This window comes from Apis florea, unplaced genomic scaffold, assembly GCF_048593485.1.
Source record: "Apis florea isolate Af1SG1 unplaced genomic scaffold, ASM4859348v1 contig_2897_pilon, whole genome shotgun sequence".
Classification (NCBI taxonomy): Eukaryota; Metazoa; Arthropoda; class Insecta; order Hymenoptera; family Apidae; genus Apis; species Apis florea.
Window position 1 is genome coordinate 2,329,251 of NW_028256665.1, and position 25,499 is coordinate 2,354,749.

The 25,499-nt window shown below is 42.6% G+C and overlaps 1 protein-coding gene across 9 annotated transcripts in view; it reads left to right on the forward strand.

The window, feature by feature from the left end:
- tok (tolloid-like protein 1 tolkin) overlaps positions 1-25,499 on the forward strand; it is a 51,636-nt gene that overhangs the window by 21,965 nt on the left and 4,172 nt on the right. For 8 of the 9 annotated variants that reach the window (XR_015291905.1, XR_015291904.1, XR_015291906.1 and 5 more), the window contains exons 2-13: positions 9,548-9,700; positions 9,849-10,053; positions 10,900-11,169; positions 20,044-20,436; positions 20,524-20,702; positions 22,069-22,299; positions 22,416-22,640; positions 23,166-23,633; positions 23,926-24,048; positions 24,165-24,483; positions 24,584-24,875; positions 24,972-25,185. Coding sequence is in view for 2 of the 9 variants with exons in the window: in XM_086907548.1 (XP_086763674.1) it covers positions 9,548-9,700; positions 9,849-10,053; positions 10,900-11,169; positions 20,044-20,436; positions 20,524-20,702; positions 22,069-22,299; positions 22,416-22,640; positions 23,166-23,633; positions 23,926-24,048; positions 24,165-24,483; positions 24,584-24,875; positions 24,972-25,185 (3,072 nt within the window). In the remaining 7 variants the exon portion in view is untranslated. Of the gene's footprint in view, positions 1-9,547; positions 10,054-10,899; positions 11,170-20,043; positions 20,437-20,523; positions 20,703-22,068; positions 22,300-22,415; positions 22,641-23,165; positions 23,634-23,925; positions 24,049-24,164; positions 24,484-24,583; positions 24,876-24,971; positions 25,186-25,499 lie in introns of all 9 variants that reach the window. The other variant, XM_086907549.1, reaches the window with a different exon arrangement.

The following is a 25,499-nucleotide window of genomic DNA, read 5'->3' on the forward strand; positions in this document are numbered from 1 at the left end:
CAATCGATCTCCACTCCTCGAAAGCTGTCGCGCGTGCACATCGTCGACTCTTTTCGCGTCTTATCGTCAAAAACGCGAAAAGAAGGAACGTATGAGACGAAGAAGAAAAAGGTAATCACTGGCTCGTTTAAAGAAACACGCACAAAAAAAGAAAGAAGGGAAAAAGATCGAGTTGGAGTGGATCGCGAAGTGGACGAGAGAAAGAGAGAATAAAATAAAAAGGGACGGAAAGTTGACGTCAGTAGCGTACGCAAGCGTTTAATCCGACGCGATAGAGGCTCGCTGCGATGCGAGAGGCTTCTCCATTCGAATCGATACGACACACGCACACCGGGCTTCTATATATCTGTATGAAACGCGGAATTATCGTCGAATCCTGGCTACGAAAACTTATTCGTTCGCCCGTCCTCTCTCTCTCTCTCTCTCTCTCTCTTCTCCTCTCCGCCCCTCTTTTTTTCCCCTCCTTTCTCGCGCGCAAGAAGAGGTTGCGAAAATCCGAGATATCGGTTCAACGCCGACTTCCGGACCCGCGAGACGGAATTCGAGACGGAATAATCGGAGGTAGGTGGATCGGTATATGGTTGGAAACGAGTAGTGGAGCGAAAGTTTGTACAATTTTATTACGTTCCATCGATGGAAGAAAGAAGAGCTCTGTTCCAAACAGGTTACGATTATTTATTTTATTTTCAACGAAGATTCGTCGTTGGAATATGGAATTTTACTCGTAGTAGCTGGCTGATCCCGTTGGGATTATTGTTTAAGTATATATATATATATATGTGGGTTTTATAAGAAAGAAAATGTTTCGTGAAATAAGTAAGGAAAAGTTGAAAAAAATGGCGAGCGCGATACTAATTATATGTTATTACTTGCTGGGTTGGCCAACGGTTGAAATATACTTGAAATTTATTTTCCAAGGAAAGTTTGCCGTGGAATGGTAGCGTAACTCATTCCATTGGATTTATACACCGTATATTCGTCTTGTTGTTTCACGCTCGCGGAGGATGGAACAAAGGGAATTAGGAAGACAAAAGTGACTGTTCCAACGTGAAGTGGCATAGTTTATGAGTCCGACTCTTTCCCGCGTGATTTTCCCTCCGAACATTTCCTCGAAATATAATCTTTCCGCCGTAGCGGACGAATAACAATTTTTTCCAAACGATTAAAAATCTCTCTCTCTCTCTCTCTCTCTCTCTTCGAAAACGAACAACGCGTTGAAAAAATAAAGAGAATGGAAAGGAATTGTCAGAGTAGAAGAGGAAGGAATAATTAAAGATAAGTAGGAATCAAACAACAAGCAGATTTCTGATTTAAAATTATTTTAAACGGAGATTGAACGAGCGTTTGAAACTATCGAAAGCTGTGTTGAATAGGAAAAGGGCGGACGTTCTATCCCGGAACCAGCTCTTGTCCGTCAAGCGTTCCCTTTCCTTCTCGCAACGTCGATGCCCTTGCAAATGTCCTGGAAATGGAAAAGGAGGCTTGTGAGATCGATTCGGAGATTGGGCCACTTCCGACCCTTCCGTTTCGCTGTCACCCACGATCCTCCGCTTCCCATCGATCCGTGCTCACCCGTGTTATTTAATCCCTTTTTCGCGCGTGCTTCGATCTGCGCGCGAACGAAAACTCGGGGCGGGAAAAGTTTCGAGTTTTCTTCACCGATAAATGGGCTGACAATCAATGGCTTCCGAATTCTAAAAGGGAATAATCTTTTTCGTTCTTGTACTTCGTTCTTCGCACAGCGAAAAAGCGAAAGATGAGGAACGTAAAACAGAGAATTATTTTCTTCTCGGAAGTGTTGAATTCGGAAGAAAATGTACGCTTCGATGTAGAAAGAAGTGTTATCTTCCTCGTTACGTGTATCCTCCTTCTTAAAAGAAATCGATGTAATCGTGCTTTCGCGCGCAGTGAAAAGTTAACGATAGAGTAAAATTTCATCCCCGGATAAAGATCCTGTCTGAGCAGGAATTCCCACCGAGGAAACGAAGATAATCTCGCGCTATTATCCGTTGAAACGTGATCCACTCTTGACGACAACTTCTAAACGATCGTTTCGCCTCTTTTATTTTCCACCGGTTCTCGTTTCATAATTTCGATCCGATTACGCCGTTATTTCAACGAACGAACCGTAGATACACGATAGATACCAAAGTTCTTTCCAAATTTTTTCCATCCTCTTTTCCAATCTTGAACTAATTTCATCTCCTAACTCACTCGATAGTCTCGACGCAAAGTCCAACATCCTCGTCGCAAAAGATATTTTTCCAAATTGCTCGATCCACCCATTAACGATCCTTCGAATTGGAAAATTAATCGATGGATGAAAATTAGGGGAGAATTGTCGAGCCGTAAGTAGAGTTAATCGGTTCGTTAAAGGGAGGCCTGGAGCGCGATTTTCGAATATTGCGCGTGAGTGGCGCGAAATCAGAGGGCACCGAGGTGTTTGGCATTATGCGGTTTCGCGACAAAATTCATAGAATTCCTCTCTCTGCGTGACGCGGTGGAAAATTGAATTGGACGCTTCTTTCCCCTCCTATCGATCGATCCGTGTATCGATATCGAAAAGATGCGCGACAATGTCAGGGTTCTTCGCTTGTTTCGAGTGGATCGGTCATTCTCCAGATTTCCTCTCTCTTTTTTCACGTGTACGCAACGTTTCGAGTACGCTTGGAGCTGCTCTCGTTCCGATATTCATTCCATAGGAGAGCGAGCAAATTGGTTGCGCGAAGATATTCTCCGACTTGCGGAAATATCACGTGTATCGGTCGTCGAAATTTTCTTTTTTTTTCGAACAAATCCAATTCGCTCTCTCGACGAGCTCGTATTCAAAATATAATACACGGTTTAAACTCAACTTCCGCTCCGCGAGTGAATTATTCGCGTAAACAGTAGAGCCGCGCTCCAAGACAACGAAGGAAGAAAACTCTCGTAAACTCGAAGCGTGGAAAGTTTTCGCGATATCAGAGGACTGAATTAAGGGGAGAGAGAGAGAGAGAGAAGGGAGGAGGAAGGGTGCAAGAGAGTATAAACACTCCGTGAGATCAGAGGAATGGAACTTGATGCTCGAAAGGTGAACTAACGTTAAATATGGATGGAGAGGAAAAAAAAAGAAAAGGTTAATTCGAATGTTAAACGTGTGTGCGTGCTATTCCCCAAGAATAGATTCATAGGATAGAGCCTAATCGGAGAATATTATTTCTGGAGATTTAATTTTTAAGAAACGCGATAAAAAGATGAATTACTCAACTTTAAGCTTAATTTTCAAAAACTTATCGATAATTTATATTACGATTAAATTAAAATAAATTGTTGTTCAAACACTTCTTAATAAATTCACTGAATATTTCTCAACTACACTATACTATTTTGTTTAAAAAGAGGATTTAAACGTATAAGACGGTTGTGAAACAATTATTTTTTATAAATTTGATCAAATGAATTTTCTCTCCGCTAATAAACGGTTCCTCTCGCATGGATAATTAAAATATCGGGTGCGAGGGATGGGATGGATGGTCACGGATTGCAGATATGCAGCGAACGATCGCGAAACACACCATAAATTAATGAGCCGTGGACAGGAAGGGAAGGAAACGCATACACGACCCGTTGACTAATGCGTCGACCTAGACGCGGTCGGGACGATTGTTTACGATTGTACGATCGCCGATTTTCACCCCCTCGGCGAGGGATGAACCAACGACGAATCTGAAAAATATCGAAGGAAACGTTCGATTCAATTTTATCCATTCGTCCTTTGATTTTTCGAAATCGAATCTACCTCGATCAATCTTGACTCGAAAGGATCGATATTCGTCGATATTTGAAACGTGGAATATAATCATTACGTGTGATGGTTAATTCGTGGAAAATGAATTTTCCAACGTATAAATATCGTACGTAATTGTCCGCACGGTTGACATTGTCAAGTTTCCAACAATGTCTCTTTTTTGGAACGGCTTTTTGCAACGTTTCGTCGGCATTGCGGTCGATTTCGTCGAAAGACAGCGGCTGAAACCATTTTTAACATTTCCTGTCGTAACAATTTCGAGGACACGATTCACGCTCCAACTAATATCAATAAAAATAAAACTTATCGAACGAGTCTCCCCCCCTCTTCCCCTCGTCTATTGTAAAAAAACCACCATAGCAGCGACAAAATCGAAATTAACCGATGAAACGTCGGGGACAGAGGAATTATCGTTTGAAATTGCAAATTGAACGGAAACATCCTCTCCCCAATTGAATAGACGGCGCAACACCAACCCCCACCTGTCTACCTCGACGAATGGAAAAATCGGGATCGACTCTATCTATATTCGATTTATCGAGAATTACGGTAACGAAAATTGCCAATTAACACCAACGTATTACACTTTCGATCATGATAATCGCAAAAGTCGGGTGGAGGGAGAGAGAGGAGCGGTTACGCGTCGAAGAATTAATTGGATCGAATAAATCGAGCCGTCTCCCCCTCCCCCTCGCGCTTTACCGACATCGCGCTCGTATTTACGAGTCGTGGCGAATTCATCGTCGCGAATTCAACGATCGCGACCTCGTTAACGGAGCTCGGGTGAGATATCGGGCGGGTGGCCACCGATCGTAATTCCCAGATCGACGAATTATTCCCCGCCATTAACGGGACACGCGCCAACATTACCGCCCGATGTCGTCCATGGTGGATCGCGTGTACGATCGCGGATTAATTAAAGGAAATCGATCGTGGGCCGATATCCGAGATAAGACACGAAGCGGCTTTTCTTCCTCCCATTCAAAACTCGCGCGAAGAAAGGATGAGGGAGAATCGAAGGGGTGGGTTATTGTATTATACGAGATGGCTGGTCAATGCTGGAAAGACATTGTCGATTTTTAGGTTCGAAAGAGGAGGAGATGGATTTTTCGAATGTTTTTCGAAATTTTCGTTTCGTTATCATCGAACGAGGACCGGCTTTCCGAGATATTAATCTTTAAGATCGAACTGTAAACTGCTTTGAGAGCAGCTATCGAATTAATTATCTTCCATAAATATACCTACTGTTTCCCGGCTGACACCAGAGATGAAAGCCTCTTGGGACAAGAAAAATGATAGACGTAATAATTGTTTTATTTGGACGCGCTTGATATTCATCGTCCGGCCCACTTCTATGCGGTAGAATAATTTTTTAGCCCGGCCTGCACACGCCCTCTTGGCTTACGTTCAATTGTGCGATGTACAGGATTTCGTATTGACCTAGATATTAACGCGAGATCGATGTGTTTTACCGGGCTGCATAAATCTTACGTTATGTGCGCCGCTCTGTTAGCTAAGCCTCGATTTTATTGAAAAAAAAAAAAAAAGAAAAAGAGAGAAAGAACAAATCCATATAATTTTTACATGGAACTTTTTTAATTCATAATTTCGAGTGGAGCGTCGATGTACGCGATAACCTGTATCGTTAAATCCGTCCCATATTTGTTTCTATTGCAGCCAATGTATTTTCGTGAACGATATATTTCCTTTTCCCAATTACGAGAGAACGGGAGCGAATGGAAAAAAACGAAGAATAAGTATTTATCGAGGAATTAATATTGGCATATGGCAAACACGTTCGCGTTTAATGTTGATCTCGCGCGATACGTACACCCGATGTTTCAGCCAATATTTATATGATCTCGGGTCAACATTTACTCGATTCGCTTTGCACATCCATATTTGCGTATATGACAGTGGATGAACGTGAATTAACGTTAACCGTGGCGGTCGATCAACCGTCGAAACGACACTTTTCGATGCTTCGTGAGCCGACTTGGAAGTAGAGAGAATCAACGAAAGGGCGAATTTTTTTTCAGACTTTTTTCTCGAGAAATAAATAAATTATTAAATTTCTTATTACTTTTCTTCTTCTTCTTCTTCTTCTTCTTTCTCTTATTGTTATTATTATTATTATATTTTCCATATCGAGCACAATTCCTCGCTGTTATTATTATATCTTACGGTTTAATATCGATCGATCTTTATTCTGAAAACGGTATTTTGTTTACTCCGCTGTAGGCAATTCTCCGCGCCACATTAACGTCGTACAGAACTACAGCTGATCAAACATGTACTTGTTTGAGAACGCAGGCATACGTTGAATGCGTTACGACATGGATTCGTAACACGTGTTTCGTTAACTGTGCTGATAGATGTTACTCAAACGGATGATAACGGATAATAGCGCGAAACGTGTACTTTCAACTTTAAACTTTAAGAGCGAGAAAAATAACAATAATAATAATAATAATAATAATAATAACCAACGCTTTGGAATTCACGCTGGGAATAGATTAATTCTTTTATTAACAACATTTGTTGTGTAAGGTCGTCTCCTCCTCGAGTCGAGAGATAACCCCTCGAAGCGAAAAAAAAAAAACCGAGCAATTAGGTGGTAATCAAGCGTTAGAAGGAAGATGTTCAACTTGATAATATTCTAATTCGGTCGTTGAACAACGATCCACCTTTGTATACCATCTTTCTCTGGAATCGAAGCGCGGGATCAAACCGTTTCCTCTCTCTGGAAGAAAAGAATTATTTCCATCGGATCGTTTCAGAGAGAGGTTTGGACGAACAAAAGTTTCATCTTCCGCGGCTCACCGAATTTCTGAACGGGAACGAACGCTCTCGAATCGAAGTAACAACGGCGTCGTTGACACGAATCGCCCGCCGAGTGTCATCGAACACTCGCCAACTTCTCTCGATAACGGAAGATCCGCTCGAAATATCGCGTTGCAAAGGAGCTGGCCGATCAATTTCCGTCAAATATCGTTCCACCACAATGCTAGAAACTTTCACACCACGAATAGTTGAAAAACTGGTTTTCCACTAAAATTTGGCACACAGGTTTTTTTTTTTTTTTTTTTTTTTTTTTATTAAATTAAAATCGCATTAACAGAGCGCGCGTTTCAAAGCGTTCGATGAAAAAGTTTCCGTTCGATTCCATCTTTCCACGCGTTTCCCAAACCAACGAATTTTTGCGCAGGCAGATCCTGAAAATATGCGCGGATTTAATAAAATAATTTACAATCCGATCGATGGAATTCTTGTGCACAGCGAAGAAAAACGATCCCCTTGGTACCCCCTTGATGGTGGTAATTTTTCACCAAGGGAATGAAACACCAAGAAAAACTCGGTCTCTCCTCCATTGGCAAAAAGAAAATTACTCGAGTAAGAGTAAAGTCTCTCGCTGCGCGTGAAATGATTCTGAATTTTTCACAATACTTTTTCCACTATGAAAACACCAATAACACCTTGCCGCCAGGATATTTCGTCAATTGTACAGAGCCTGAAACAGCCTCTTGCTGCGAGAGATCAAAGACGAAATAAGCGAAATATTGGAATCTCGCACGTGGATCGTGGGAAGAAAATTAACAAAAAAAAAAAAAAAAAAAAAAAACAATACGTATTTTCCAAGTACATTTACGTGCGAAATTCCAAATGGAAATAGGAAATATGAAGCATCGCGATTGTTATTGTTCGAAAATAAAGAAAGAAAGAAAACAAAAAGAAAAAGAGTCTAAAGGTCTCGAGAAACAATTTTATTCTCAACAATTCGATAGGAGAATACTTGGAATTTGTGGTTATCGGAGAGGAGACTAGGAAGTTTAACCGTTAAAATTTGTTTTACACCGCGATAAGTATATGGACGGGATCAAGTTCAATATGTACGTACTGTTCCTGAATGTTGAATTCGATCCAAAGTTATCTCGGCCTGTGAACGTATCAGGTGACTTTTCAGAATGTTCACCGACCATATTCCGTTTACTTCTTTTCCTCCACTCCCCTCCATCCATCACCGTTCCCACTCGTTCCCTTTTCTCGTCACGAATCTTCGACCCGCTCCTCGTATCCGATAACACGGTCGAAGTTGTTTACATCGCTCGTAACAACTGCACCCGAACAAACTCGCTCCCTCCCTCTCTCTCTCTCTCTCTCTTTCTCTTCACCGATAAAACCACAGTCTCGTGATTTATAGACGTTGATAATAAGACTGTGCAACGCGGCACATTACAGTGGCGGACTCAGTGTCTTGGAAATTCCTCCTATAACTCCTATATAATCGGCTGGCATCGCTAACAAGACGTATGAACGTCGAATCGCGCGGGCTACGCGAAAATTGGAGAATTATGTGGCCATTGAAGGGAATGATGTTCAATCTTTGTCAGCGCGTGTACACACCGTTGGACACGGATCCAGCGCGTTTCTCGAATTTCAGAAGGAAGGGAAAAGAGGAAAGTTACGAAATTTTCGATTCGAACGGTTGTCGAAGGATTGAATTGAGATATTGTACATTAGTAAATATATGTATGATATAATCACATTCTACTCTTGTTACTTGATCGGTAACTTTCTTAAAAATAAACACGAGTGCAAAGGGTTAAAAGGGTAACCGCGACGAGAAGTTGAAAGTTGAGTCGTTGTTACTTTTTTTCCGTCGAAATGAAACGAAAACGAAGGGGGGAAAAAGATCAATGAGGAGAGAAAATTGGAGAAAACGATGTAAACAATCGTACGGTTCGAGGAAGGAGGAGGAGATGGAAAACAGTTTGCTAGTCAACCGCTAACTCGGTTAACCATTCAATGGAAATAGTGGAAAACGAGACGTTTTCCGAAGCGGACAACTACGAGGTTGTGTGTCGAGTTCCTTGATCTTGAGGTTATTTTAAGATTTGTCATGCGCTTGGAACTCGATCCATCTCGACGACGTAAAACGTACGACCGATCAGAGAATCGTAAAACCGCGATCCGAAGAATTCTCGTTTGTCCAGGCATAATATAATGTACGAGTTTTACGATCTTTAATCCTCATAACTGTATCGAATCGTTATTTCTTTTTTTTTGTCGAGGTTACGCGATTCGTCTCGGGTCATCGGAAGACGATTGACCTCGAATTCCTAGAAATTACTCTCGAACAAGTTTATCGCGAGTCGTGCATTCAAATGGTAAGATTTTCTACGATTTATCGTGGAAAATCGTAAGATTTCGTAAGACTCCTTATCGACAGAGATAACGGGATCTCGATTTTCTTCAAGGTTATCAGATCTCGATCGAACATCCTCTGATTCGTAGGGATCCTTTCGTCACAGATTCGTCGTGTCGATAAGTTGCCGATCTTCCAGGGATCGTAGGACGACTATATCGGGTCACGATTGGGTCGTGGAACGTCGCCTTCCCCTAGCTCACGTGCCTGCAAACACCGTAACTCTCCCCGGTATTTGGAGGTTTTCCCATCATCTCTGGAATCTCGACTCGATCCGCTGCTCGCCGAGCAGACCATGACCTCTTCCCTGCCCTAAATGTTAGGCAAGTTTCTCTGAACTCTCGTGATGATTTTACGCGAACTCGATAGGTGGAGAAAAACAAGTTCGTTCCTCTATGAATTCTGAAGTCTCGAATAACTCGCCTTCTTCGTCTTCTGAGAATGGCATTACGCGGAGAATAGAGAATTTTAATAACTTTTTTTCAGAGGTAACTCTCTCTCTCTCTCTCTCCCTCGTTTTTCCTTATTCAGACGGGTGTTTTATTCCGTTTCAGGCGGATTTCTGGGCGACATCGCTCTGCCCAACATCAAATACGAGACCGAATGGAGGCAGCAAAAGCTCAACAAGAGTTTCTTGGAGGAGCTCGAGAAATATCGGGACGAGGTCCTGAAAGAGGGTCTCCAGGTCGAGGAGGAGGGTCTCACAGGTAAGGGAAAGAAAAAAAAAAGAAAAAAAAAGAAAAAAGAAGTTTTTCAAAGGAACAACGAGCGAAACTTTTCCATCCCTGTTCTCCCGACTCGATCTCTCGATCTCTTGGAGCGCGTGTCAGCCGCGGATACGCAATCTCGTTTCAGAGATTCTCCAATTCAAAAATGAGCACGACGGTAACGAGCCGCATCAGGAGAACGAGGAGATGGTGGCTTCTCAAGAGAAATCCGAACCAATTATGGTGGACCGGAATCAATACAGCATGGACGGCGAGCTCGAGGGTGGATTCAGTTTTAACGCGAGGAACGAGGACGCCAGGCCTGGGGTGAGGGACGAAGGCGTTGAATTCAGGTACGTCGCGCCACGAAAATTTCACGCCAACGTTTTCTTTTTTTTTTTCTCCACCACCGCGTTTTGAGCGCGAGATTTTTTTTTATTTTTCTTTCTTTTCAATTGTCGACCAACATGTGACGACACCGTTGATAATTTTCTCGATTGTCTCCTTTTTTTTTTCCTTCCTCCCCCCCCCCCCCGAGATGAAAGACGGAGGAATTTTATCGAGAGAAAAATAGCGAGATATTTCTTTCTAAAAAAAAGGAAAAAAAAAAAGCGAGATATTTCAATGAATCAATCGTTATTATTCGTAAATCGTTGTAAATTTGTTGTATTTTTCGGTTTGGATAGGGTCGAATTCAATTTTTTTCAACGGCGCTTTAAATTCGCTTTAAATTATGGATTATTTTTTGACGGGCGATATTGCGTCCGTAATGCTCTTTGTTTTCAAAATCGACGTTTGGAATAAGCGGCGTGGATAATAATAATAAATTTATCTGAAAAAATTGTGGATTGCTGTGATATATTTTCGCGTGTTCGATGCCAATTAAAAATATTAAGGTGACTTTTGTAACTGCGATATTAATTAAAAGCTGGCGATAAAGAACGGTATTGTACTCGCTTTTCGATATATCGCGTGCGTTTTTTTAGCTTATTCTTTCTTCACTGGGAATAGCTCGAATTTTCAAATACATTTTTTTCCTCCTCCTTTCCTTTTTTATATATTTATGACTACTTTTTTTAAGCTTTTATTAGATTGTAAAAAAAAAAAGGAAAGAATATTTAAATATTTCGATTTAGAGATTTTCCCCCACTTAGAGGAAAGATTTTAAATTTGTGGAAACGTTTGTGAAATACGTTTAGGCTAGAGTCAACGACCCCACCAACGAAGAAGAGGCATTCCGCTCGAAAACAAGGACGTGAAGCCTCGCAAACGGCGTCGAACGCTACAAAATCGATGCAAGCATTTTTGAGAACGTCTGAAGAGTTGAACGCGTTTCCCACGACCACCGAGGCCACCAATCAAATGAGAAATTTGAACGCGGAAAATATCGAGGAAGTGTTCACCATCCAACCGGAAAGCAGCACGCGGAACACGTCGAAGCAACGTCATCGTCGTCATCATCGTAGGAGGTAGGGGAAAAATCTTTTTTCTTTATTCTTCCAACGATTCGTACGCTTTAGACAATTTTTTTTTTTTTTTTTTTTTTCATAAAACTACAAATAAAAATTCGAGTTTCGGGATGGATACGAGAAAAAAAAAAAAAAGAAAAATTTATACGAACGAATCTCGATAGAGAAAACAAGATGATCCCATTTCGGTTGCGTATAGCTCGCTCGACACAATTTTGCGGAGCAAAACACATTTGTCAGGGGAAGTTATCGTCAAATCGATCGGCAACAGTTCGGATTCCGGTGGAAATTTATGGTGTTTAGATTTTCCACAAGATGTTGGTCGATTCGATCGATAACGTACGCGAAAAGATTGGAAGGGGAAATCAAAAATTTATGGATTAAGTTTCGCGTTCCCGAGTAGAATCGGGATTAAACCAATTTTCAATCGAAGCCGGTTAATTATCGGATGGAGGGAATGATTTTCTCCAGAAATTCCTTTTCTCCTTATACCTTAAAGTTAACGCGTTCGACGCGTACGTTCGTCCTTATTTCATACGATTCAACGATAATATCTCGTTTCATGCGTTCCCGTTTATAAGCATGACCTATAAATTAATCATGAATCGAGGAATAATGAATTTGACCGGTTTGCGATAAAACCGCGAAAGCGGTTTTTAACAAAAGGAGGTGGAAGTTGAAGCGCCTATTGGAAAGTTGAAAAAAAAAGAACTATACACTATTCCATATAGATAGAGGGGTGATCAAGTGTATTGCCGTGCTCGATGATAAAGTTCGCTCTTTTAACTCGCGCACTCCCCCATCGCCAACAATTTTCCTGCTGGTAGGGCTATACTATGCCAATAACAATGGTCGTCATCGTAAAGCTGGAAAATGGGGACCGATACTGCCGGCCGGGCATTTTCAGCCCTTGAACTGCCAATAACGTGTCAACATCGGCACACTGGTGTCTCTGACCGGTTGCGGATGTGTTCGTGTATAGATTATGCGCGCGCCTCTGTGAAAACATCCCTCTCTTCTCGAGGGATGAAGACCGAAAAAGGAGTAGAAAGGACGTTATCGGTAAAATGTACTCGAGAAAATCCCGCTTTTTTTTTCTCTCTTTTTTCCATCTATGCTTCCGTGAAACTGCGTCGTCCGCGTTAACGTTGGTTAACATTGGAGTTCTTCTTTTTTTTTTTTTTTTTTCGAGTTAGTTTTATATACAAACACGATGTCCATTTTCGATTCACATTTTTGTCGTGCGTTTCAAAACGAAATACGTGGAGGAAGAAGAGAAGGAAAGAAAGAAGAAATCGAATCGATATTTTCAATTTTTCAATCGCGAACACCGCATTTTCTCGCAACTTTGACAGAGAGGTTTCCGCGACCCTGATCCAACGTTTCCTTTCCACGTTGAAACGTGGCCTTACAAAAGCGTTTGTTTATGACCCGTGACCCGACACCGTGGAACACGATCACATTGCGATTCCCCAATGAAGCTTCACAGAATTCTGGAGAGGATCAAGCAGGATCCGATACCTTTGACGTGGTTAAGCTCCGTATCCACAGAAATTTCTACCTGCATTTCCATGCGTGGCTCCCTTTTACCGAATAGTCGCGAAAAGCGATTACAAAGCGCGTTTAAACTTCACTTTCGAAATCTGATATATAATTTTCTTCTCTCAAAAATCTCCTCTCTCTCTCTCTCTCTCTCTCTCTCTCTCTCTCTCTCTCTCTCTCTCTCTCTCTCTCTCTCTCTCTCTCTCTCTGTTGTATATGATTTACAGATATACGTATAAAAGTTAATCATAAATAAATCGTTTAATCTGCGTGGCCATAACCATAAGAAGAAGAAAAAAGAACGATTAATTATTGAAAGACGTTTGCCGATCGAATAGATCGTAGAATTGCTAATCGAAGGCAAGAATTCCAATTAAGAAAGTGAGGTTGAACGCATTAATTACAGACCGATAAGGAAGTTTGTGAAGTCCGTTTCTTCCATCGATCCGTATAAATTTCTTGTATCGGGTAAAAACAAGCGAAGCATTAATTCCACCCGATCATCTGATTCAATCTGATCGGCAGTTTTAAAACGGTTTTTCATAGGAGGAAGGAGATATAACTTGGTCCTATCGAACATTCTTCCACTTTTCTTTCCCTTTCTTTCTTTCTTCCTTCCTTCCTTCCTTTTTCTTCTTTTCGCTCTAATTTCAATGAGGTCGAGTAAATGAAGACGGACGCGAAAGGGACGGAGAAAGAGAGAGAGAAAGAGAGAGAATAGTTGGAAAGGAGAAAGATGGGATTCCGAGTGATTTATCGAGATCGGTTGGAGAAAAATTTCGTATTCAGCGAATACGGCTGTAGTGGATCGGTCGCCGTAACTCATCAATGTCCTCCTTCGTGACTTCCGTTCTTGCACTTCCGGCACATCTCCCTGCGGGACCACTCTTTTTCGTTCCGCGTTATCACCGCCCCGAGATTATCGCGTTTGTTGTCCAGAATCCGGGGACAGTCGGATGGACGGGTGAAAAGGGGACGAATTTAAGGCGCGTTCGCGATGAATACGATTGAAAACGGGCTCGTAAACGTGTCGTAGACGATGGAACGTGATATTCGGGAATAAGGGAAGAATAGAGGGAGAAGGGTCGATGAATTTATCTTTAATCGATAAAATCGAGGGAGCAAGGTTATAACGAGTATTTTTCTTCTTCTTCTTCTTCTTCTTCTTTTATTACAAACATGTCCGACGATGATCGGAAAATGGATTGTAATTTATTCCATAATATTTTAATCTTCTTACGCGCAACTTTTTCAATTTTGCTTTTGTATACGGCAATTCAGCTTTTTATTTAATTTACATAACTTTGAGAGAAACGCGAGGGGCGGTATCAAAGAGATTATATAATTAATTCCTTAATCCACCGGTAATTTGTGACTTTGTTAAAGTTTGCTTTTGCGTAAAACGGAGCCCATTTTTATTCAATTTAAGTTATTCGATCGAGCGTAGCCGAGTAACTTTTCAAAACCACCCCGACTCATTAATCCCAGTTTTAATTCGATAGATTCGTTCTACTGCTAGCGTGCGTTTTTACTTTAACGCGCACCGTAACGTATCGTATCGATCGCTTTACCAACCGATGATAAGTTTTATCGCGGACGATTGGACACGCACGCACGAGTCCTGCGCTCGAAATACTCCAAATATATTTTTTTTTTTTTTTTGGAGGGGAAGCGTAGATTCGCGCGTTTTCATTGTCGTCCAAGCTGATTGATGAAAAATCGTGATTCGTTAAATTCGAAACCGGTCGGGGTGTGGATTATTTCGGTATGGACGGAGGACACTGATATATTATATTGCGGTTTATTGCTCGCCGGTTTTCGACCGCCTCGGCGTGTCGAGAGATGGATCGACATTCGAGGGTGGGGAGGGGGGAGAGGGGAGGGGGGGTAACTAGCGCACGTCAAAGCTAATAGAATGATCTATGCGTCTCGCGATCGGTTTGATTGAAATCCGCGTCGGGTGCCCGCTCCCTACCTCCCTTATGGAAATCGAACGCCGCGTTCGAAAGAGAAAAGGATGACACTTTTTCATGAATTTAGCGCGCCGGGTTCGGATCTCACCGTGACTTTCGTTACGTAGACCGCCGGTACAAAAGTTTCCAAGTACGAGGAATCGTCGATAAAGGAAGAGAGAAAGAGAGATTCGAAAAAAAAAAAAGAATCAAAAAATATTAAAGTTCCGTAAAACGGAGATGAATAAAGTCGGTTAACGAAATTGGAAGCGTAGCGGAAAATTGGATATATATAGCATATTTTGAAAAGCGTATTGGTTCCAATAATTCTGTTTTCTTTTTTTTTCTTTTTTTTTCTGAAAACATATTTTGAAAAATATTTTCGCGATAATGGCACCGCGAGAAACAATGAAATGGACTTGAGGTATTATGGAACAAGTGAAAAAAAAAAAAAAAATGATCGATTAAAAAAATATGATGTAGAAAACGCGCTATTGCGCTTTCATTCGCGGGAACGAATATAAAATTCATTTAAAATGCGATCGCGTCTCGTGACGAGAAGTCTGTTTCGCGTGTGCGCCTCCCCTCTCCGCCCCTCGCCTCCGATGAAATAGCCTCGAATACGCAGCACGCATTTGTCGTCATTGAAAATACGGTATTACCCCTAAAATCTATTCATTGCAGTCGTCCCATTCCGTCCCATTCCTCCCTCCCTGAACATGCAACATTACCGCAATATATATATATATAATTATATTCCGTTACGTTCCGTTAAAAATCGGTAGAAAAATAATATCTCTCGTCGAAACGAACGAATCCGATTATAATCCCTTTTCGTTTATTCTACTTTTCCTTTTTTTCTCTCTCTCTTCTTCTATATCTCTTCAATTCCTCTTTAACGATTCTCCTTATTCCTTTTTAACCACCGAAAGTATCAAAACCGCCCCGAAATGACTCGCCCGAGTTAAAACCTGTTTAACCGGTTGAAATACGCCGAGGCTTGGAAGTTTCGACACTGGGATTTAACGGGGGAGATTGGAGCGAATCGCGCGATTATCGTTACGTTTTATATCCGGGAGTGCATTTGCGGGTAACCCCCGACAAGATCGGCCCCAATGAAAACAAGGGGTTGCGCGTTTCGTTGGGTACTTATTGTAGGAACGTGATATTAAGCGAGACGTATTGTTTCTAGTTCCAGATATCTACGAAGCCGTAACGATTAACCCGAATCGGGGCAGGTAGATTCGGCCGGGCGTGAGAACGAAAGATAAGAAATAAGGATAATCGCGTTTTATCAATCGGATAAACATCCGTCAAAACGAATAACGAGTTTTGTTAAACTTGTTATTATCTCTCTATCGTCCGGAGGCATTATTTTCGAAGCGTTTTCTCTCTTTTTTTTTTCTTTTTTTCCAAGGTTCACCGGGACAATTTGTTTCGCGCCGGACAGGTCGGCGTCCATTTTTCACTTTCACGTTTGAAACGTGCGTCAAGCGCAAATCGCCTTAACATAAATAATCTTTCTTTTACCTTCGTTAACGAAACTGACGTTGAGACTGACAAATATTACAACCGACGCCGCTACTTTACTCTAGAAACCGAGTAAAACAGTTAACCGACGGAATCGGTAGTAACCTCATCATTAATACGCCTCGATTCCTTCATACCGCCGTGACTTCGAATAAAAATCCTTCGTGACTTTGCGCAAACTAACGCTCCACGCGTTAATCCATTTATATTTTATCAATCCCTAAAAGGGTTGAATAACGAAACACATCCTGCCCTAGATACCCTTACCCCTCATACAATCGCGATAACGAACGATCTTTCCACGAAGGCTGACCGACGTCCTAGGACGAGTCAATGAGAGTGTCGATCGTAAAGTCTGGAACGGGAAATAAAAATATATGCAGGATCGTTAAAGTCGAAGAAACGAATAGGGACGAAGAGAAAGATGCTGTTCTCCTGCTGGTCGTTATAAAGAAACGGCTCTGCCGGTTTTTCCCGTGAATTTCTACGATTTGCGCGAACCACCCCCTTCTCCCTCCCTCTCTCTCTCTCTCCCTTGTCTCGTGCACCCTTAATGGAACCAGCTCGCTCGCTCGCTCGCCCGCCCCGCTAATTAATTGTAATGCCGCGCCGATTCAGAAGCGCATAGCTTGACTGCTGCCGGTCGAGAGTCGCCGCTGCAAGGGTGGTTCGCGGGCGGGGAGATAGGGAATCCGGGGAGAATTACGCCCCCGCGGTAATTAGTACTAATAAACGAGGGGCAGAGACCCGTGGCACACGCGCGCCACAACCTCTCTCGCGATGTTTACGCGAGAGGGGGCAAATTATTTTTCAAAGTGTCACTCCCTACCTCGTCCCTTCCCTCTTTTTTTCTTCTCTCCTTCCTCTCCTCCCCTCCCCTTCTTCTGTTCCCGAACCGCACGGACTCGATACCGTGGTTCGTTCGCTCGAAGAGGGTGAGGTATATCGTTGCTTGGGTTTTTTGGGAGCTGGTTTATTCGTTGTTTTTCTTTTTTTATTTTATTCTATCCTCGATCGCTGTTTCTTCATACGCGCGCGGATTACCGAGGAAAATTGAATTTTTGCAACGTGGGGGAAGGAGGAGGGAGGAGGGGTTCATCGCTCGAACGATCGATCGATCGGTTATTGTCGTTGATCGGATCTTTCGTCGATATTCTTATCGTTCACGCGAGTGAAAATGAAAAGTTGAGAGATTGTTAAAGGATCGGGGAAGAAGACTATTTCAATTATAACAGCGTTCTTCATAATCCGCCGTTTTGAATCGTTCGGGCAGTTCGGCTTAAAGTCGGTTTTTCGCGACTTCGCCTCGTTTCCACGAGAATATGAATATGCATACGGTGTTGCACCGTGCTCACCGTGAGATATTTACCGAACAATTTTATTGCGTTCCCTCTGTATTATGCAAACGTAAGAGAGCGTAGTAAGGGGAGTGTAGGGGGGATGGAAATATTTTTTTGTTTTCTTTTTCGCGAAGAGGCTGCGTTATTCCAATATGTACGACAACCCGTAAAATGGTACTTGCGTCTCTTTACGTTTGCTCGCATCGTGCATGTACTTCGTTATGTAATAACCAAGCGTATGAAAAGGAATCTACTAAAGTAAAGTTTCTTCCTCTTCTTCTTCTTCTTCTTCTTCTTCTTTTTTTTTTTGGTTCTCTTTTTTAATTAAAACAAAACACGTATCTCTGGAAACGATGTATCTTTTCGTATCTAAAAGATATACACCGCGTAGAAATATCATGCTTAACTTTTCATTAAAATTTCACGAGGAGAGTGGCACACTTTTCACGAAACATTTTTAAGAAAATTTTCTACGAAATTTCTCGACGAGAGAAATTAAAAAATTCGAAGAGCAACGGAATCGAATCCTCGCTGCTCGAGAAGAAAATTAAATCGTTTAAACTCGAGCGTGGTCGATATCGTCGTATCTCTCAATTCGACGAGAGTTTTTCTCGCCAAGTTATCGACGCCTGAGAAACTTCTCGATCATCGATACTCGACAACACTTTCCAGTCTCCAGATTCTAGATGTCGTTCACCTCGCCTCTGAAACCTTCTTGCACGCTTCTTCTTTGTCCATCCGTGAAACTCTTTAATTAATTTCGCGAAACTTTCACGAAATATTCAGAACAATTGGAAAAATTTCCAAGATATTACCGCGCATTATATTCTCATTCTATTTTGGAATATATTTTCGAAGAGAATTTAAAAAGTGAAACGGCCACCACCGTCATTCGCCAATTGCGAAACGATTCGAACCTTTTCACGCGCGAAGCGAGAGCACGAGCCAATACGAGCGACGCATAAATACACGTTTCATCAAAGTTGAAATTGGACACTTGGTCGGTCAGTTCGTTAGCCACGATTGCTTTTTCCCGCCGATAAAGGGGTGTTCGCGGAGGCCGAAGGGGTTTCTAAAAAGCGCGCTTGTTCCAGCCCGCTAGCAATTTCATCGCGAAATAAAAAAAGAGAGAGAGAGAGAGAGAGAGAGGCATCGCCCGCGTGCCGATGCATTCAATTCACGATGCAATGGCTCGCTTTAATGCCGTGCTTCGCTGCCATTTTTATAACCGCGAACACCTGTTTTTGCGGCAACTTCGTATCTCGTTGCTTCGTCTCGTTTTTTCCAACCAGCGATAATATACTCGAGCGTATTTTTTAAATCCAATCCATCCAAAAATAACGGCAAGTACAATCGCTCGTCCCTGATACTCGTAAGTTTTGAATTTCGAAAAATTTCTAAAGATAAATCGAAATCGTTCGATACATATGTATGTATATGTTTAAAAAACTCGTCGATCTATCTCTACGCGCGATCGATTCGCAGCCATCGCTTGATGAAACGACAGCGCGTTCGTTTAACTTGCAGAATACAACAATTCGCGTGACGTCCATAAACTATTTGCACGGCATTTGAACGATACTTTGTCGACTTTGGCCAGATTATCCGCCTCGTGTTATTTGCTTCGTCAACACGTACGTACCCACGTCGATTATCCTCCGCCACCCTGTTTTGCAACACGCTGTTACCCCTCTTGCGAGAAAAATATCCGTTTTTAAAGGAACGGCGCAACTACTATCGCGACGCCGATACCGTCGATTAATAATTTGACAAGCTTTCACTTTTAACGAGCCCCAACGTTATTTCCACCGACGTTAAACATTTGATGGTTGCCGCTTTGCGCCGTAAATTTTCCGCTCTTACAGTTTTTTAACGAGCCCCAACCGCGTTCAACGCTTCGATGCCGATGTTGAGCGAGTAAATTTTCCGGTGTTTCATATTTTCCCCTCTTCTTTCCTCTCTCCCTTTTTCTTCTTATTTTTCCTTCTTCCCGCTCTCTTCCTTTTTTTCCACGACTTTTTTTTCTCTCTCTCTCTCTCAACCCCGCGAAAGGGGAACAAAACAGAGGTACGCGTCGAGTAAATAGCGCTAGGAGATGGTGGAAAGGAAAAGAAAAGAAAAAAGGACACCGGGAAGATTAGCCGGGAATCTGTTGACGTTTTCGAAGGATGTAGGAGTGGAAGAAGCGGCGAGGGGGGAGGATCGGGCGAAGATCGGGGAATGGAAATTTAGTGGAGGTGTTTCGACCCGCCCGCGTTTTAGATGGTTCTCTTTAAGCGGATTGAAGTAGGGGAAGTAAGTGACATAAACCTCTTAAGATCGTGCCTATCCGATTAAACTGAGCGGTTTATTTTTTATTTCCCGAATAAACAGTTATGCTGTTGCCTCTCCTTTTTTAAAATTAACACAAATTTCCATCGGATTTTTCTTACGAAGGGAAATTTTGACGATTGGAAATCACGAAATGAAGAACACGATACCCGACCAATTTTTGCGTAAAATTTTTGCAGAACGCCGAAGAGGAGGCATCGCAGTCGAAAGATTCCTCCGATCGAACGAGAGTTGGACGAGTCCTCGGACGAGGTGGTGTCGTTTCACGATCGGCAACTGCGTTCGATCCAGTTCTACGACATGGAGCACGGGGCGAAACAGGTGGCGAGGAAGCGCGGGGCCGCGAGGCAGAGATTGTCGGGCAGGGCGAGGAGAGCGGCGACGGCTCGGAAGGAGCGGGTGTGGGATCACGGGGTGATCCCGTACGAGATCGATGGAAATTTTTCCGGCGCCCACAAAGCTCTGTTCAAACAGGCGATGAGACACTGGGAGAATTTCACCTGCGTGAAATTCGTGGAAAGGGTACCCCAGGAGCATCCTAATTATATACTCTTCACGGAGAGGCCTTGCGGGTGAGTTGGATTTCCTTCTCCCAAGGAGGAAAGTCCCTTTCCCCTGTTGGTTAATAAAAATATTTGTCGACAATTTTAACGTTAAAGGTGCTGCTCGTTCGTCGGGAAGAGAGGGAACGGGCCACAGGCGATAAGTATCGGGAAGAATTGCGACAAGTTTGGAATAGTGGTGCACGAGTTGGGACACGTGGTCGGTTTTTGGCACGAGCACACCAGACCCGATCGCGATCGCCATGTGCAAATTATCCGTGACAATATCATGTCAGGTAGGCGAGACTTTCCATTCTTCCGTGCGAACAATAATTAGATAGTAAAGTCATCATTTGTGACGGAATATTCCATCTTTCGTACCTTTCCTCGGCGAGTTTGATTGAACGATACGATACGAATGTAAAATTCACGAGATTAATAAATAATTAAACGAAGGGATATTAATTCGAACTAATAGATCGGAGCGTCAAATTAGCGATAACCCTTTTCCAGCGAACGAATATAAATTTATTAGCCGTAGAAAATTGATTCATTGATTCGTTGAACCGCGGCGAATAATTTAAACGGGATTAATTCCCCGTGGCTGGAATCACGGCGTAAAAGCGGCGTCGATTCGCCGACACCTCGACCCTTCATTACCCATCTTGAATAATGCAAATGTCACTAACAATAGGATCGAATTAATTCGATCGAGGAACGGCGTCGTTTCGCTGGAACAACGTTTGGCGTGGATGTTTGGCGAACGTGAGAACGATCCCTTTCGATCCCTCCTCCTTCGATACGTGTCTCGGATTTCAGCCGGAAACGCGTTTGCCTTCGCGGCGAATACGCGTTGTGTATCCGTTTTAGATTAATGGGCCAATTTGGATAGCGTGCAAATCTCACCAATCATTAGCGATGACAACTAATCGGGGAGGGGATGTGTGTGGGGCGGTATTCTAATATTTACATGCGTGCGTGACAGTCCCTAGCCGTACACCGATCGCATCCCGATTAATGGATACTCATAACGCGAATGGTAACGAGCTGTTTAATTACCGAGCACCATCTGTTTACCCCGTCGAAATTACACCTTGAGCCACGCTTGCCACGCGATAAAATCACGCGACAATTCGGAGCGAGAGATCTTGTTCGTTGCCTGTTTCTTGTTGGTAGCGATGGGCTCGAGTTGTGATCGATTTGCTCGTTTCGATTCGAAGTTACGCTTACTCGGTATCGCTACTTTTTCGTCTTGGAAATATAGGGTGGTGAAGGATTCGAAGTTACAAGTTGTGATGATGCCACTCGATCCCATCGCTAATGATCGCGATTGAACGATCGAATAACGCGTGTTGAACACCGTCGAAACGCCGTGTGACGACCAGCTAGGAAATGGTTGACAATGTCGAACAACGGTCAGACAGCAGCTGGGATACCCGATGAAATCGATCGGCTTTGTTTCTTCGATGGGACGTCGAGTTTCCTATACATATAGTATATATATATATAGAGTTACTTGATGCTTGTCGACTCGAGGTGGTTAATTCGAACACAGTTGGATCGAAATTGGAAAGATTTGCTCATTGATTATATGCGAACGATTGATCCAGCTACTTATTCATCATCGTTTCGTTTGTTTCGATCGAATTTTAAAACGTACAGGTCAGGAGTACAACTTCAACAAATTGACCGAGGACGAGGTGAATTCCCTCGGTTTGCCCTACGATTACGACTCCATCATGCACTACGCGAAGAACACGTTTTCAAGGGGGACGTATTTAGACACGATTCTACCGATGGAAGTTCATGGGAAAAAGCGTCCCGAGATCGGGCAGAGACTTCGGCTAAGCGAAGGAGACATCGCCCAAACCAATCTTCTTTACAAATGTTACAGTAAGTCGTCTCGTTACAATAATTTTCCTTTTCGGATCAGTTTTATTCGAAAATTGGAAATTTGAGAGATCTGGTTGATTTTTGTGCATTATAGCATAGATTCGATTTTTCCACAGAATGCGGGAGAACGTTTCAAGAGAACAGCGGAAGTTTCGGATCGCCGACCCATCCGAACAGCTCGCCACCGTCCGAGGGCGAGCGATGCGAATGGAGGATCACGGCCACGCATGGCGAACGAATAGTCCTCAACATTACGTCGTTGGATATATTTAAAAGCAATTTTTGTCGCAGCGACTATCTCGAGATTAGAGACGGATATTGGTACAAGAGTAACGTGTTGGGTAAGTGAAACGATCGGTGATAAAAAAGATGGAAACAAGCGGGGAGAAATTTATACTTATCCCTGGTCTATGCGACTGTATCGTATATATCACGAATATTGCATTCACCGCGGCGAAGAAGATACCTTGTTTTCAAGATACGAGATCCTGTTTGCGAATATATTGCGTATTTTCATCCCACTTTTTCCCTTTCCCTCTGACAATTAACGATATCGGAAAATGAGGTTTTTTTAAACCGTTAGGAATAATAATCGCTCTCGTTGGAGAGAAAAATTTATGGAAGGATTTAGTTTGTCGATGCATGTCGTAAGATCGGTTTAATCCTTTCTCGCGCATGATCAATGCGAATATCGTATTTTTACTTCGATTCGATATTTTAAGCTGGATATTTATTGCGAGAAGATTATCCCGTACGATTATTCTCATAAAGGGATGAAACAAAAACAAAAAAAAAAAGAAAACCTCGAATAATAATCTCCCCCTCCCGTTTAAAACTTATCCCTCGTAATTTAATTTGAAACGCAGGTCGATACTGCGGAAGCGGTAAAATCCACGAGCCTGTGGTCTCGAGCGGAAGTCGAATGCTGGTCACATACGTGACGTCCAACTATCAGTCGGGCCATCGTGGTTTCACGGCGTCCTACGAGGCCGTTTGCGGTGGCGAAATCGAGTTGGAGGACACCGGCCATCTCGAATCGCCCAACTATCCGGACGGTTATCAATCGAGCAAGGAGTGCGTGTGGAAGCTGTCCGTGCCCCAAAACTTCCAAGTGGCGTTGAAGTTTCAATCGTTCGAGATCGAGAATCACGACAATTGCGTTTACGACTACGTGGAGGTGCGGGACGGTCATAACGCGGACTCGCCGTTGATCGGGGTTTACTGCGGTTACAAGATACCGCCGGACATCAAGTCGACGGGCAACAAACTTTTGGTGAAGTTTGTTAGCGATGGGTCTGTGCAAAAGGCCGGATTCTCGGCCACGTTCATGAAAGGTAAGATCCAGTTTCGCGTTCGATCGAGCTTCGATCTGCCTCTCGATTCGATTTCGCCTCGTCCCTTTCCTTTGTCCTGCTGTAATGATCCTTGCTGAAATTTTTGCCGAATGATAGCGAATAAGAAGGAATTTTAGAGGAAGAAGATTCAACGCAATTTTTTTTCTCTTTTTAGGTAAATAGTGAAATTGGAAGGAATGAAAATTATATAAATTAGAATTTTTAACGAGAAAAGTCGATTCAAAGTTTGATCGAAAGTGGAGGTTCGATGTATTTTTTTTCTTTTTTTTAGAATTCGACGAGTGCGTGTTGATCGATCACGGTTGTGAACACAATTGCATCAACACTTTGGGCGGATTCGAATGTTCCTGTAAACCTGGCTACGAATTGCATTCCGATGGAAAACATTGCGAAGGTGATTTATCCAGAAACGATTCTTCTCTCTAATTCTAGTTCATATTAGAAATATTTCACTGACGATAGATTAGGATTTCAATGTATCTCTGTCGATTAACGCGTCGTTTATCACAGACGCCTGCGGCGGAGTGTTCGAGGACAGCAACGGAACTATCACGAGTCCGTCGTTTCCGGTAACTTATCCAGGAAACAAGGATTGTGTCTGGGAGATCATAGCTCCGCCTCAATACCGCATCACGCTGAATTTCACTCATTTCGATCTCGAAGGTACGAATGCTCGTCAACAGGAATGCGAATACGACTCGGTGGAAGTGAGCAGCAAGCTTGGAGACGATATTTTGAGAAAGCACGGAGTTTTCTGCGGCTCGAGGTTACCATCGCTTATTACCTCGGAGGGCAACTCGATGAGAGTAACCTTCACGTCTGATAACAGGTAATATCGCGAACAAAAGGAATTTCTTAAAATATCCATTTTCTTGGAAATATCTTTCTAATATAATTCTATACATTTCGTTCCATGTGTGTAATTTCAGTATCCAGAAAACTGGTTTTGCTGCAGTTTTCTTCACCGACATGGACGAGTGTGCGACCAACAATGGCGGTTGTCAACACGAGTGCAGAAACACGATAGGCTCTTATCAATGCTCGTGTCACAACGGATTTACGCTTCACGAAAATGGACACGACTGCAAGGAGGGCGGTTGCAAGTACGAAATTGCCGCACCTATGGGTACTATAACATCGCCAAACTATCCAGATTACTATCCTGGCCTAAAAGATTGCGTCTGGCATTTTGTTACCAAGCCGGGTCATCGTATTAAATTGGTTAGCGTCCAAGAATTATTTTTTTAACGGATGTTTATAAATATTTATGTCATTTCGATCTAACGATTCGATCAACGATTCAAAATTCTTTCTCAGGTTTTCAAAGTTTTCGAGATGGAATCCCATCAAGAATGCAATTACGACCACATCGCGATTTACGACGGCGATTCGCCGGATAGCCACGTTCTCGGCAAATTTTGCGGTACCAAAGAACCCCATCCAATCTTGGCAACTGGGAATCAAATGTACATGGTATTTAAGAGCGATGCTTCCGTCCAGAGGAAAGGTTTCTTTGCGACTCACAGCACGGGTAAAACAGCTATCGATTTAAACGAAGTAATCTGACGTATATAATTCGTCGTCGAAAGAATGACGAATTATTTCTCCAATATTCGCATCGTGATTTCAACTTTCCAAAGCACGAACTCTTTCGTGTTATGCTCGATTTTTCCTAAAATCTTACTCGACCATCAGAATTGCATGAGAATATTCCAGAAAATATTATCATTACACGATTTGATTATTTATATATTTGTATATCGTGTATCGAAATAATTTTATACGCCGATATGAAAAAGTTCATTCACTCTCTGATATTTTGCACAATTTCACTCGCTCCTCTCG